The sequence below is a fragment of the Gossypium raimondii genome, chromosome 6, assembly GCF_025698545.1.
Source record: "Gossypium raimondii isolate GPD5lz chromosome 6, ASM2569854v1, whole genome shotgun sequence".
In the NCBI taxonomy this organism is placed as follows: Eukaryota; Viridiplantae; Streptophyta; class Magnoliopsida; order Malvales; family Malvaceae; genus Gossypium; species Gossypium raimondii.
The window spans coordinates 57,377,292-57,393,790 of NC_068570.1; the positions used below are offsets into that span (position 1 = coordinate 57,377,292).

A 16,499-nucleotide genomic window follows, 5' to 3' on the forward strand; every position below is an offset into this window, starting at 1 on the left:
AATATTAGATTTCGCATTTCTAAATTTGAATTTTTTGGCAACGCGTGGTTAGCAATGTACCGATTTTGGGCGTTGTAAGAGTGCTATAACTGATTCCCAAACCTCATTTCTCCTATGACTTCAACGCAGACCTTAAAATTGTCATTTTTTTAAGGAATTTTAAATTTTCTTTATAAAATATGATTTTATAGGTGACTGATCATACCTAGCCAAAAAGATTACTGGCGACTTTGATTTTAATTTAAAATACTCGTGTTTTTCAAATAAAAAATTTCTATATTTCAAAATAACATCAAGATGATTTTTTTTATTTCTAAATTTTAAAAATGGCCGCAACAAGTCTTTTCATTTTTGTCTTCTAATCACAACGGTTGATTTAAAAATAATCTTATGAGATCCCACTATAATAAAATATCACCTTAGAGGTTACTTAATTTAAGGCACATATTTGGTAGTAAAAAATGATAACATCTAAGGTGAGGTCTAATTACAATGGGATGTCACGAGATTCTTTCTTAAATCAACGGTTGTGGTTAAAAGATAAAAATGAAGAAATTGTAGTCGTTTGATTAAACCACGTCAGAAATTAGGAAATTGTGCTAGAGACCTGGAACCTATTAAATCAATTACCAGATACATTGCTTTTATTTGGAAATCAATTTTTCTCTTTCTTTAGTGTTGAAACCGATTGAATTAGTTAAAAGGTAAACTTGCGTTTCTTAATGCAAATCCTACATAAGATGATCAACAATAAATTTATGTTTTTTTTTCTCTTTTTTTTTATTTCAACCTTGATTTAAGAAAAATTCCATAGAATCTCACTTAATGAAATTTTTAAATAAAGGCCGCACTAGAAAAGTAGTCGTTGGAAAGTGATTGGTGTTACTATTTGGTAGAAGTGTCCATGAGTTGGGTCAGGTCTTAATAAATGGGTCCGGCCCGATCGTATTAAAATTTTTTATATGAAAAATTTAGAAAATATAATACATCAAAAACACTAAAAATATTAAAATAAATATTTATCAATAAATTGAAATTAAATTAAAAAAGGTTTTATACTTAAATAACACTAACATGAGTGTAACTTAACCAGCAAATACTTCTAAAATATTAGCAAAATTAACAATAAAACGAGAGTTATATAATATCCAAACAATAACAACAAAATAGTAACAATATAATAATAAAATGACAACAAAACAACATGTATATATTTTTTGCAAATTCGGGTTGGGTCGGGCCGAGTCAAAAAGACTTTACTCGAGGTTCGATCCGCTTTTTAAACGAGTGTTATTTTTTGTCCAAACTCTCTTATTTTTCAGACGGACTTGACTCGACTCATAGACAAGTCTACTATTTTGTGGTGATGGTTTATTTAATTAGCTACCCTATGATAGGGACATCAGTGGTTCGTGTGATACATTTTGCATCTTCATCATTATCAAACTATGTGAATAATATGGAGGATAATCTGGCATTGATAATAATAATAATAATAATAATAATAATAATAATAATAATAATAATAATTTTATATTTAATTATAATTAAATTTAAATAAAAGGTATTAATCTATGTTTTGCATAATTAATTTTATTTACAACTACTTGCTTGAATATTTGGATACACAATTTTCCCATTTGACAAAAAGTTTTGAAAAAATCAAATTTAATCATTAGCATTTGAGAGTGATTATTGATTGTATATATATTAAGTAATTTATTTATTTATTTATTAAAAATTAGTATAATATAAATATTAAATTTCCAATCTTCTTTTTTTTTGGCTTAATATAATATTTGGTACTTGAACTCGACACTTTTTTCTAATCCGGTACTTAAACTTTTTTTTGGGTCTATTTCGGTTCCTAAACTTGACACTTTTTCCTAATTTGGTACCTAAACTTGACACTTTTTCTTAAGTCGGTACTTAAACTTTTGGGGGGTCCAATTTGGTACCTGAACTTGACTCGTTTTCCTAATTTGGTACCTAATACTTTTTTTTTTGATTTGGTACTTGTCAAACGTTTTACAAATTATTCCAATATACTAATAATATTATTTTTTTATGAAGTAGAAAAAATAATCAACGTATGATCGACATGTGACAGATGATATGATTTTTTTGTATTTCATAGGTTCAATTACTTTTAGTTTTATTTATTTAATTAATTATTTTATTAACTGAAAATAATAAATTTTTTAATTTGGGGTTTAAAAAAAATTCTTATTTAATATTAATTCATAAATATAACTCGATACCTATTTTTTTAAAATTAATTTCTTTTAGGGTAAACTACAAAAATAGTCACTTTTGTTTGCCCTAGATTACATTTTAGTCACTTATGTTTGAAATGTTACGTTTTAGTCATTTACGTTGTCGTTTTGTTATGAAGTGGTCACTCTACCATTAAGCTCCGTTACCTCCTTAATGGTAGTCCTTCGTGGCAGTTCAAATGGTTTTTAAATGCCAACTTGGATGTCCTATGTGGCAGTCTAAATTAATTTTTTCAATTAAAAACCTATTTTCATCCCAACAATTAGACATCCAAGTTGGCATTTAGAACCCATTTGGACTGCCATGTAGGACTGCCGTTAGGGAGGTAACGAAGTTTAACGGTAGAGTGACCACTTCGTAACAAAACAATAACGTAAGTGACTAAAACGTAACATTTCAAACATAAATGACTAAAATGTAATATGAAGCAAACAAAAGTGACTATTTTTATAATTTATCCTTTCTTTTAATACTGACACTATTTTTGTAGCATAACAAAAAAAAGTTACCACTATTAGTGTTTTGCATAATTTGTACAATATTTTATGATTAATATAATTTAAATTATAAAAGTAATATCTAAATTAAAATATTATTAATTAATAATATAAAATAAAATATAAATTTTTAATTAAAAAAAGTTTATGTTGTGAATGTCCTCGATTTCTATCTTGAAAAGTTCTTTTAATTATGAAAATATACTAAATAATTTTATATAATTGGTTTAACTATCTATAATATTATTGTAAGATATTCCCATACCATTGCATATTTTATAAGATGTTCTTGTATACGTGTTTAAATTTCATCCATGCAATTAGCATTTTTTTTCCTTCAAACAAAAAAAATATTAATAAATGACAAAATATTAGACCTGCTCATGGGTCGAGCTACCCGTCTAGGCTCAGAGAGTTTGAGCAAAAAATTAGGCCCAAAAATGGGTTGGGCCAAAAAATAAGGCCTATTTAAAATATGGGCTGAGCTCGGGTTGGAACATCCATGGCCTGACTTAATCCGTTTTTAAGTTTATAATACTTTATATTACGTAATTTAGAACACATTAAAAAAACAAACCTATACAAAATATATAATACTACTCTAATGTAAACATTTCAATAAATAAAAAAATTACTAATGTTAAAATTAAATAATATAAATATTTTTAAAAATATTTAAAATATAATATGGATGGACTTAAGATGAAATTGAATTAGTCTTTTACAAATATGGACGAGTTTAAATAAAATTTTAAACTCATTTTCGGACCAAATTAAATTTAGACAAACATAAAATATATTAATATTATATTTAAATCTTACGTGGACATGACCCATGAACATCTCTGTAAAATACTTTATATTAGTTAGATTTCATGCGTTCCATGCATTGAATTCAAAGAAGAGAGCAAGCATTCAAGTCAACGATTACACAACTTTCACATTTTATTGAAATTAAATATGGTTGAATGTATATTTTAAATAAATTTTTACTGGAATATATTAGTTATACTATTTTGATATTCTGATTTAATTTTTCCCATAAATAATATAGTTTATTTTTTTCGTTTTACTATAACGTTGATTTCTCATTTTTCTAATTTTTAATTGTTTGTATTAATTTCTTTATGGGTGAATTTAATTATTACACCATATAAATAGTTATGTAATTATTATGAGAGGAGGGCAAAACCCTAATAACAACACAATTAGTATGACTCGAACTCAAACCACATCTGAGGTGGTAAATACTCGAACTATCAAGCTAGTATACGGAGTTCAATATATACTCTTTTCAATTTTATATATAATGCATTGTTTACATGACAAAACTTAAGGATAAAATTAGGGGACGTGCAGGGCGAAGCTAGAATAAATTTTTAGGGGAGCCGAATAAAATTTTAATTTTTTATAGTCTATATCTTTATAACTTTTAAAAGATTAAATCGAATTTTTATAATTTTAGGGGGGCCAAAGTGTAATTTTACCTTTATTAATTTAAAATTTTAAAAAATTTTAAGGGCTTAAATAACAATTTTACATTTTGAGGAGGGGGTCGGGACCCTTGCCAGCCCTTAAATCCACCTCTGGGGATGTGAATTATGGAAAATCGCCATAAACATCACTTTTGAAATAAAATAATATTATGTTTGATATTACTCAACAACTTTTTTGAAAAAAAAAAGAAATTTTAGGTAGAAGGATGGTGGAATAAAGATGCTTTGAGAAAAAAAAAAGGTGAAATGAAATTTTATCTAATATAAAAATTTACAAATTTCGAATTTATGGGTTTGTAGGAAGTACCTATTTTCTTATCCACTGGTGTGGTAATTTTTCATATTTAGGTGATTGGTAATTTGTTGAATTAGATTTTTGAGTTATACTGATATTATGGATTATATTTGACCCATTAATAAAGATCATATCGAGAAGCAAGTTTAGAGATGTAGGTTGAATCTATCTAATCCATTGGATCGAGGAAGTTGAATTGGATTGGAACGTTGAAGATCTGCCAACAGTCCTTGTTTGTTATTATTATATTGTATTCAGTTAGTTTTATTTTGTTTAATAGGGATTGTGATAGATCTTCAGTATGTTATAGCAAGTCTTGGAAACTCTATATAATTGATAGGATTATATAGGTTTATGTGTTGATTACTGAGAGCACAAAATTTGTTCAAGTGAGAAATATTATTTGTGTGAGTGCATTTGATTATAAAACCTTTGTGTTGTGGTTTTACAAACTAAGTTCACATAGGTGAATTTAATGGTGAAAGTACTAGTCTTCAAAGGTGCAAAAGTGAAGAAATTGTCAATGGGGTGTGATAAAGTTAATGTTTACTTGTTGTAAGTGTTTGAAGATAAGTAGTATATTTCTCACTGAGTTAGGCTTCATAAACGTAGGGAAACCGAACTCCGTAAACAGTATTTGTACACATATTTTTGTTATGTGTTTTGCAATGATTGGAGAAGTGCCAACTTCCCCCAGTCATTTCTTTCTTCCAGCACTTGTTATTTAGCAATTGTTTCAGGTCAACAATATTTAAGCTTTATATTTTCACCCGAGGGGGGGAGTGGAGCATTAGTGGTTAAAATGTTTCATCGTTGGAAGGTATTTTTGCTCAATTTTGATATCCTCCTCCTCCTTTTCTCTTCCTCCTCCTTATTTATTTTGTAAACAAGGGCCGATTATGTCCAAACTTTTACATTTTTTAATATAATTTTATTTAAAAATGAAATTATTTTAATTTAATATAACTAATAATTTAATTATATAATAAACAAAATTACAATATGATTATTAATATCATCAACTAAAAGCAATGATCACAAAAATACAAAACACAAAATATTATTTTCTAATAAAAGAATTATTCAAGTTTTATTAATTCATAATTTAAAATAAAGAAATTCTATAAGGTCCTTAAGGCTGCTTTTCCTTTTTCACTTAAATACATCTCATTGCTATTATTAATATTAAATCCAAACACATATCATATTATCGATTTTAATCTTACCATTACAATATTCAGTCTCATTATTATAATTAATCTCTTTAACACTGTTTTTTTTCACCAAAATTAATCGCATAGATAATCTAAAGGAAAAATCTAAAATTATAAACGAACTTTGATTCAATGTGCAATACCATACACGGATTTTGATTTTTACAATTGTATACATAAAATTTTAATTTTGATTTAATTTTCACGTGTCACAAAACCAGATTTATGTGACACTATTTTCATTAAATTGTGTAAAATTACTAGTGTGGCATTTTATTAAACTAAAGAAATGAATATATAAAAATATTTACAAAAATAAAAAACACACATTTTTTTATCATTGTAGTAGTGTGGAAATAATTTTAATTATTTCAAATAAAAGCATATTTTAAATTTATTCTTTTGTGTTTTAGTTAAATAAATATCATGTAAGCTATTTACACATGACTTAATGAAACAGTCACATGGATAACAATATTACATGTATGTGAAAATTAAATTAAAATTAGAGTTTCGTGTATATATTTATACAAAATCAAAGTTTATGTATGACATTTACATATGAGATCAAAGTTGATATATAATTTTGAAATAGTCAAATCTTTTTTAATGGAAATGTTGACTAAAGCATTAAATTTTTAACGTTGTTGGTATGGCAACTTGCATGGCAAGTGTACATGTACTTCATGCTAAAAAATTTCGTTATATATGCCATATTAACAAATAATTTAAAAATTATAAAATATTCAAAAATTTAAAAAAAGTTCAAAATTCAAAAAAATATAAATAGTTCATAAAAATTCAAAAAAACAGCATGGAATATACGCAGATTGCCATGCATGCTACCATAATTAAAAGTTTAACGTTTTAGACTTTTAGTCACTATTTCCATTATTAGTATTCATTTACAAGTCTTCCATTTTTTTTGTTTAATTTAATGATGATATGTCATGTTATTATTCATTGATAGAGCATGAGACTTATGCTCTGAAGGTGCATCAAATATTATTTCAAAAAAGAATAAGGATCAAATTGACAGAAAAAACATTAAGAGTTATATTCCTTATTACATATTCTGAGATTTATCCCTTGTTGAGTGTTTCTGTATATCATTTAGATGGGTGGAGCTGTGTATTTATATGATATGGTTATTATTTATAGATGTGATATCGTAGGTAGGTTCCATGCATGTCGACGCGTACTTTACTCTAGGTCTAATATGTGTTTATACGATGTGGGTTTGTCTATGGTATGGTGTGCGAACCCCACATCGTGCAACCTCATAGAAGGGTGTGAGTGTCTTACACATGAACTCGTAATATTATGCAAGCTTGAAGTGCGAACCGTGTAGAATCCAACCCGAATCCAATTAGATTATGGATAGATAAAAGTGAGTATCATATCATCCCTTAATCTAAATAAGTAATTGTATTTGTTTCTCTACCATTAAGCATCAAATAAATTGGGTTACACGCATTAATTATCCCCAAAGTATACGCATTAAACTTGATAAGACATGCACTCTACCCCTTACTTTTTTTCTTTGTTTTTCAAGATTCCTTAGCTGGCTTTAAGGAAAGATTTAATATTCTTATAACTTATTTGGGTAAATTACACTGGCAATTACCCAATTATGATTTTTTTCTTTGGTCATCTAACTATAAAAAGTTACAAAAATGATTACTTAATTATTCAATTTTGTCTATTTTGGTCACCTATTTGTCTTGGATTATTTAGTGTTTTCATTTTTACATTAGCCAATTGGTGACTAAAAAGGACAAAGTTAAATAGTGTGACCATTTTATAACTTTTTATAATTATATGACCAAAGAAAAAATCATAATTAGGTGACCTCTACCGTAATTTACCCATTTTTTTTCAATTCCTTTCGTTCGTACAAAAATTCACGTTTTCTTCGATATTCACGTCACGAGATAAAAAAAAAAAGTCTTCAAATCATAAGAGTCTACTTGCACTACACGTTATGCACGTTGGCAATTAGCATGCAATGATAATAATAGAGTTTACGTCACCAACTAAAAGGTCAAAATTTTCCATCAGTCCCTGTGTTTTCGTTGAAATTTGAGATTGGTTAAAATATGCCCATAAGTCCTTGTACTATTAATAAATTTAGAATTTAATTCCTATACTTTTATTTCCATGAAGTTAGTCCATGTAAATTTCAAATTTTGAAATTAAAAAAAAACTCACTTGGCAGCCATTTAACTAAAAAATAGCGTTGTAATGAACCTAAATTTAATAAAATAATTTTAACAAAGTATTAATAGTTTGACGTGAATTTTGAAATTTGAAAAGTAAAGGGACTAAATTCCTCAAAATAAAAGTATAAGGATTAAATTTTAAATTTAAGAAGAGTGACTTATGGCACATTTTAACCTTGAGATTTAAACTCTATAATGTTAAAAAAATAAATCCATTTACTTTTTTCGATTTAAAATTTGTAGTTCAAAATTTACTTATTAAGTTCATAATGATTTACTTCTGAAATTAATATAATTACATGATGACAAATTTTGATAGAAAATAATAACAATGTCAATATTTGCACTGAGATTCTTAAATCGAAAAAGAAGAGAATTTCATTTTTAGCCGATGAAATCTTGACTTAATAGCAAATGGCTTTTTTTTTTGTCCATTACTTAATAGCAAAGTTTGAATGTTAAAGAGATTTGGCACCCTAATCCTAATATAGTCAACAAGTCATTGGTGTAGTGGCAAACTAATTTACTTTAGTTCTTCTTGATATCAAATCTCGAGTTCAAACCTGTCAACCCTTTCTCCCTTATTCCTTTAATAAAAGAAAAGTCGCACTATGTATGGGGCTAGCTTAGATTTATTCTAATTTAAGTATGGATATATTCGAGTTATTAGTCCGATTATGCATTGTAATATTGATTCTAGTAGTAATTATTCAAATGTATCAATTATAATAATAATTGTGATTGTACTATAACTCTTAAAAATATAAGGATTGATTGTGTATTTTACCAAATTAAAATTCTTAATTTATTAACTTCAAGAAAAGAATCTTAATTTATTGTAAGAAGAAACTCAAATTAAATTAATTGCAAAATTTTTAAGAGTATACTGCTTCAATTATGGATTTTTTGTCACCCCACTATGAAAAATTATAAAATGATCACTCAATTATTTAATTTTATCTTTTGGGTCACTCAACTATCATAGATTTTTGAGTGTTTCCATTTTACGATGACTAAAAAGATAAAATTGAATAGTTGCGTGACCAAAAAGAAATTTACTAATAATTGAGTAGGGTAAGCAAAATCGATTCAATTTGAAAAACTTGATAAAAATTTTAAATTTTGAATTAAATAGTTCAAGTAATTTGAGTTAATCAAGTTATTTAGGTTAACTCGAATAAAAATTATGTTTTTCGGTTTAACTCAAATACAAATTACACAATTGAGTTATCCGAAAATCTAAATAAGAAAAGACAAAACTATGTCATTTTGATAAATGTTTACCTTTTCTAAAGTTGAAAGTCAAAACCATTAAGTTAAAAGGTAAAATTACATCGTTTTGCTAAATGTTTACTCATTAAAAAATATTATATTGTTTATGCTGTTAAATAATCTTATGCTTTGTCTATTAGTTAAATAATCAGTTCATGTACACGCAACATTGAGTATAAATAATAGGATTCGTTAACTCGACTTAACTTAACTCGAAATTTTTTTACTTGATTCGATTCGAAAAAAATTCAAATTGAGTTCAGTTGCTAAAATTAAATTCGTCAACTCGACTAACTCGAAATTTTTTGACTCGACTCGATCGAATACTCATCCCTATAGTTGAGTAACCATTTTGTAACTTTTCATAATTACGTGAAAAAAAAACCATAATTGAGTGACTTCCACGGTAGTGTACCCAAGTTTTAATGAACACCGATTAAGGCTTTAACTTTGTTGTGGTAATAATTAGATAAACGTAGATTCAAGCATAACCTTGTACTGCGAGCATTTAGGATTAGGATAATTCCCAATAAATGAATTTGAATAGTAGGGTACAAATGTAATTTACAGTATCTTTTTTAATTTCAATTTTCTCTTATACGTTTCAAGTTTCTATTGCCTCCCACTACCAGTTAATGTCTTTCGATTTCTCTTTTGTTTAATTTCCACGAGGGAGACGAGCGTTTCAACTCACAAGTTCTAACGGTTTCATATATATATATATATATAGATGTAGATGTTCGTACATTCTTATTCAATGGCGTGATTGAGATAGGAACCAATGAGCAGTACAAGAAGAACCGAAGAGGTGGTGGAGAAGAAGAAGAAGAACAACAACAATGAAAGGATTCTCCGATTGGGGAATTACGAGTTAGGGAGAACTCTCGGCGAAGGAAACTTCGCCAAAGTTAAATTAGCTAAGCATCTCCACTCATCTCTTCCTTTTGCTGTTAAGATCCTCGACAAGTCCAATCTCATTCAACTCAAAATCGCCGATCAGGTCTCTTTTATTTTCCTCTAATTTCATTTCAGATTTTCAATCTATGTTTGTATGTGATCTCTTGTTCAATGCGGTTTTAAATTGCAAATCCTTAACGTATCGTGTTTGCAGATAAAGAGAGAAATCTCCACTTTGAAGCTGCTTAAACATCCTAACGTCGTTCGTTTACATGAGGTATTATCGTTAATTCGTTATTCTGCTTTTTTTTTTCCCTTTAATCGAAACCTTGAATATTGATGCTCTAATCATCTGATTGATCATGATAATGAGAAAAAAAAGGTTTAAAGTTGAATGATTATTTGTCTTTGCTTTTTGGAGAGTAAATTTTTTATCAAGTTTAGTATATAATTTGTTTAAGATTAAAGGAAATTCATATGATGTTGATCACACCAGTCGTCACCTCTCATCACTACTAAGATTTTTTTTCCTTTTTTATATTATTATATATGTGTAGATATGTGGTATTATTAATTTATTATGCTTCTGAGAGTGAAGTCGATGTCAAAGGGGAATGGAACCATAAATGTTGTTTGGTGTTATTAATTAATATGGAATGTGGAAGAGAGGGAGAGAAACGCGACCGCGAGTGATCACATATAATATCGTGACTAATCAAATGGGGGCCATTTCTGGCTAATATTGGCCTGGTCCTACTCTTGACTTTGTGCTTTGTGCTCCATGGCCACTGGTATTGAATCCCACATTGCCATGATTAGATTTCACATGATATAGGAAGCCAAAATTGAGTGTTAGATATTTTTCTCTGCGAAAAATTTTGAAAACAAAGAAGGAAATCAGAGAGAGAGATGAGATTGCATTGTATAAGTATATGCAAAAGGATCCAATGCGTAGCTATGTAGTTCAAATTGATGCTTCATGCTAATTCTACTTGAGTTGAGTTGTATCTACTAACAACGAAGACAAACTAGTTACATTTATTAAAGGTTAAGTTCTGCTATTGGTCCATATACTTTGTGAAAGTTGTACATTTGTTTCTATACTTTAATTTGACGAAATTTAGATTCTATATTTTTCGAATTGGTTAATTTTAATACCTTTATTTTTGAATTTTAAAATTTTAGTCATGAACCAAATAATAACAATTAAATCTATATGATTAAATTCAATTACTAGTATTGTACTATGAGTACAATTATAGGTTTAATCCATATTCTTCAATTGGATTATTCTTAGTCTTTATATTTATCAAAATTTGAAATTTCAATCTTGACACGAAAGATAACCATTACTCCATTAACTGAATTTTTAGTGAGTAATATGTGAAAATTACAAGCTCACATGATATTACACATTTGAGAAATAACATATCTTAACTGAATGAATTTAATAGTTATCGTTTGGTAAGAACTGAAATTTCAAAATTTGAAAAGTATAGGGACTAAAAATGATCAAATTAAAATATAGAGATTAAATCCATAACTTTCACAAAGTACAGGGGCTAATAGCAGAATTTAACTTTTATTAAATCTTCATCAAACTCCCAAATGCACCCAAGCCAGCTTTTTGGGTTCAACTTCTGTGTTAATTCATTACTGTCCTCTTTACTCATATAGGAAATGAGACTTGAGATTAGCAAAGTAATGATAATGCAAGTATGTAGAAGCTGTAAATGTGTGTGCTTGCTCATCTCTATAGCTAAGTCGAATTTTTCTCATGACTCTAGCGATGCCTTTGCTTATAATAAACATATATGCAGGTCTTGGCAAGCAAAACCAAAATTTACATGGTCCTAGAATATGCAACTGGAGGGGAACTGTTTGACAAAATTGTAAGAGAATTTGATTTTCTGGGGTTCCTTTTGCAATAAATATTAAATTAGTTACATTACTTGGCTGCTTCTGTATCACAGGCTTCCAATGGGAAGCTTTCTGAAGCTGAAGGAAGGAAGTTCTTCCAGCAGTTAATTGATGGTGTTGGTTATTGTCATGACAAAGGTGTTTTCCACAGGGATCTCAAGGTCATTTCATGTCCTTTAAATATATTTTTGGAAAAATTACTTTTGGAGGTCCTTATATTAAGAGTCGAATTGCATTTTACCCATCTATTAAAAAAATAAGTAAATTAGTTCATGTACATTAAACTAAAGAGCAAAATAATTTTTTATGTTAAATATTTCATCTATTTGTACTGTTAAAAACTGATGCGATTGACAGAATAATTAAATAGTGACACATAGTATGCTACGTGTACCTCATACTAACGTACATGATCCAGTTTTTAACAATAAAAATAGATAGAAATTTTTGACAGAATGACCAGTTTGCTCTTTAATCCAATGTACAATAATTGATTTGCCCATTTTTTGAATAGATGAAACAAAATACAATTTAACAACTAATACAAGAGCCTCTATAATATTTTTACCTCTATTTTTTATATGTCATACCAATTTTTCTTCTTTTCTCTTGTTTTCTTATAGTTAATCTGCTAAAATCTATTGTTCCTATATTTCAGCTCGAAAATGTTCTTATTGATGCAAAAGGGAACATAAAGATATCTGATTTTGGCCTCAGTGCATTGCCTCAACATATTGGGGTAAAATAAAATGCGCTTCTAGACAAGAAATTCATGAAAAAACTGGATTTGCTTCTAATTTTAAGTTCAATTTGTAATATCAGGAGGATGGCTTATTGCATACAACATGTGGAAGTCCTAACTATGTTGCACCAGAGGTTCTTGCTAATAGAGGGTATAATGGTGCCACCTCAGACATATGGTCATGTGGCGTCATCTTATATGTAATTCTCACTGGATACCTCCCTTTTGATGATCGGAATCTTGCAGTTCTCTATCAGAAGGTATTCGAGGTCTACATACATTTTTAATGATTTTGTTATGATCGCTTCTAGAGGTGCTCATGGGTCGGGCCGGGTTCGGGTTAGGCCCAAAAAAATTTTGGCCTGCATCCTAGGCCCGGGCCCGGCTCAGCCCAAAATATGGGCCTGAAATTTTGTCCAGGCCCGGCCCGGGAAAAATCCTCGGCCCGGCCCTTTTTTTAATAAACACCAAAATTTTATTTTAAAAATAAAAAATAAAAAAATTTATTTTAAAAATAAAAAATAAAAAATATATATTTATTATATTCGGGCCGGGCCAGGCCGAGCCCGGGCAAAAAAAATAGTGCCCGAGGCCTGGCCCATTTTCTAAACAGACCTTGTTTTTTTGCCCAAACCTATATTTCGGGCCTATATTTTTACCCGAATCCTCCCATATTTCAGGCGGACCGTCGTGCAGGCCCGCCCGGCCCATAAGCACCTCTAATCGCTTCTAGTCATATTGTATTTTGTCATTTTTATTTAAAAATGAATAAAAGTAAACTTGTCTTTTATAGGTAAAAGTATCATAGAGGCCAATGTACTAGGAATCAAATTACATTTTGCTCTCTCCACTAAAAATTAGTCTCTGCAAGTTAGATAAAAAATAAATTGATCCTTTCTGATAAAAATTTTATCCATTTGTACCGTTAAAAATTAACTTGGCAAGTAGAATAACTAGAAAGTGACATGTGGCATGCCAAGTGTACCTCATGCTGACATACTGAGACCAAATTTTAATAGTGAAAATTGATGAAATTTTTAACAAAATGATCAATTTGCTCTTTAATATAACATATATGAACTAATTTGCCTATGTTTTGAGTAGAAAGGAAAAAATGCAAATTGACTCCTAGTACAAGGGCTTACATTGTATTTTTTCATCCTTTTTGTTAAAATTCCGTCCATTTTCATTGTAAAAAACTAGCGTGATTGACAAAATAATTAGAAAGTTACACCTGACGTGTCACATGTACCTCATTCTAATATACAATGACCGATTTTTAACAGAATGACCAATTTACTATTTGATTTAATGTGTAGGGACTAATTTACCCACTTTCTTAATATAATGACAAAACGCAATCTAACTCTTTTACCATTTTGTTCTTATCAACCCCAATGTCTAATTCACTAGTGAAATTGACAGATTTTCAAAGGGGATACTCGGATTCCTAAATGGTTATCATCCGGTGCTCGGAACATGATAAAAAGGATTCTTGATCCGAACCCTAATACCAGGATAACAATGGCAGGTATAAAAAATGATGAATGGTTCAAACAAGATTATAGTCCAGCAGTACCTGATGATGAAGAAGAAGATACATACTTTGATGATGAAGCTTTCTCAATGTCTGAAATGGTGAGAACTTCCCAAAAATTGTCTTTTAACAAGTCCTCCACTTGCAAGCTATTTAACATAAACTAATAGAGCCGTTATTTTGATGAAGGCATATGATGGAAATAAGAGCCCTGAATCACCCACTCTCATTAATGCTTTTCAGTTGATAGGAATGTCATCCTACTTAGACCTTTCTGGTTTCTTTGAAAAGGAGGTAACTAGTTTAAATTTTATGCAGTTTGGTCACTATTTTATCACTCCAATTTACAATTTTTTTTTTCTATCTACAGGATGTCTCTGAAAGGAAGATCAGATTTACATCCAATCATTCAGCTAAAGATTTGGTTGCAAGAATTCAAGATATTGCGACAGAAATGGGATTTCGAGTCCAAATGAAAAACAGACGGGTTAGTTAGTGGTAAAAGTATTGTAGAGTCCTTTTTATTAAGAGTTTAATTGCATTTTGTCTCTGTTGCTCAAAAAATTGACAAATTAGTCATTATATCTTAGATCAAAGAACAAACATGTCATTTTGTTAAAAATTTTATCTATTTCTACTATTAAAAACCGATCATTTTACATTAGGAGGAGGTACATGTGGCATTACACGTGTAAATATTTGATTATTATGTCAGCCATGCTATTTTTTTAACCGTAAAAATAGATGAATTTTTTTAACAAAAATGATCAAATTATTCTTTGATCTAATGTAAATGGATTAATTTGTCTATTTTTTTTGGTAAATAGAGTACAATGCAATCTAACTCTTAGTAAGAGAATTTTCATGATACTTTTACCGTTAATTAGTATATTGTGGTGTCTTCCTTTGGGGTATGTCTCATCATAAGAATGTCTACCATATAATAGTCCTAAACTTTGTATTCCTTCTTTGTTTTAGTTGAAAGCAACACGAGAACACCGAGGCCAGAAATGTGTTGGCAGTCTTTCAATTGCAGCTGAGGTAAAATTTCACTCCTATAAATTTACCATTTATGAGGTCCATGCCATTTGCTTACCTCTAATCGAACATCTTTGCATATTTTTTTTTTACTGTCAGGTGATTGAGATAAGTCCATCATTGTATGTGGTTGAATTAAGAAAATCATACGGTGATTCTACTGTTTATAGACAGGTGAATTATTTCTTTCCCCTTTTTCCTTTCACGTTGTTTTCGAAATTAGACAAGACGGTTGGTCGGATTACAAATAGGTTGAAATATTGATGTAAAATTAGAGATTGAATTAGTTAACCCGTTAATTAGTACAAATTCGTTAGAATGATTGAATCGAATTAAAAATTTAATTAAACTATTTTTTTTCTATTTTTAAAATTTTTAATAATTATTTAATTAATCCCTACAAACCATTCCAACTTATGACCAATTCTACTATTTGTTATTCTCAATTCTAATTGAAATGATTATATATATACTTGCAGTTATGTACAAAGCTGTCAAAAGACTTGGGTGTCCCTATGGGTCAAGGCCAAGGGCTGATCTCCATAGAAGCTTGATGGACTGATTGTTGGTTTGTGACTTGGTTGACTCAAGCAACATAAAAAGGTTCCAGTATAGGTTTAAATTGTAAATTAATGGTTAAACTATGATTTCGGTCCCTCTATTATGCTCGACTATGAGATTTAGTTCATGTGCTTTAAACTAGTATAAACTAGTCTCTTTATTTATCTCTATAATGTCATTAGTTAATCTCAATAATCAACATTGTTAATTATTCCGGTTAAAACATGACCGAAATAGTTAATGATTTGAACTAACTAACGGCATTAAAAAATTGAGGATCAAATTATAACAAATCAAAATACAGGAGCTAAATTTTGAATTTAAGCATAGTAATGTGACCAACTCTATAATTTAACCTAAATTAGACTATTTAATATTTATTTGTACAAATATCATCGTTGTTTGTAGGTGAAGTTTTTCTTTTAATAAAAATGAAATTAAAGCATACCCGTGAGCACATGATATATTGAAGAATCAACAATTTTGGCATTTCGTGTACTATATATTTAATGGCTTAAATTAAAAGCAAAA

The 16,499-nt window shown here is 28.9% G+C and overlaps 1 protein-coding gene across 2 annotated transcripts; it reads left to right on the top strand.

The window, feature by feature from the left end:
- The first annotated feature begins 9,787 nt into the window (after positions 1-9,787).
- Positions 9,788-16,132, top strand: LOC105773224 (CBL-interacting serine/threonine-protein kinase 1). 2 transcript variants are annotated; one of them, XM_052632233.1, is made up of 13 exons: positions 9,788-9,904; positions 10,004-10,273; positions 10,385-10,447; positions 11,991-12,062; positions 12,144-12,251; positions 12,749-12,829; positions 12,913-13,092; positions 14,258-14,470; positions 14,559-14,663; positions 14,740-14,856; positions 15,348-15,410; positions 15,507-15,581; positions 15,887-16,132. In XM_052632233.1, the coding sequence occupies exons 2-13, from the start codon at positions 10,055-10,057 to the stop codon at positions 15,959-15,961; spliced, it is 1,371 nt and encodes a 456-aa protein (XP_052488193.1). In that variant the 5' UTR covers positions 9,788-9,904; positions 10,004-10,054; the 3' UTR covers positions 15,962-16,132. The 2 variants fall into 2 exon arrangements, with proteins under 2 accessions (XP_052488193.1, XP_012450394.1); XM_012594940.2 differs by lacking the exon at positions 9,788-9,904 and having other exon boundaries at positions 9,911-10,273.
- Positions 16,133-16,499: the final 367 nt, after the last annotated feature.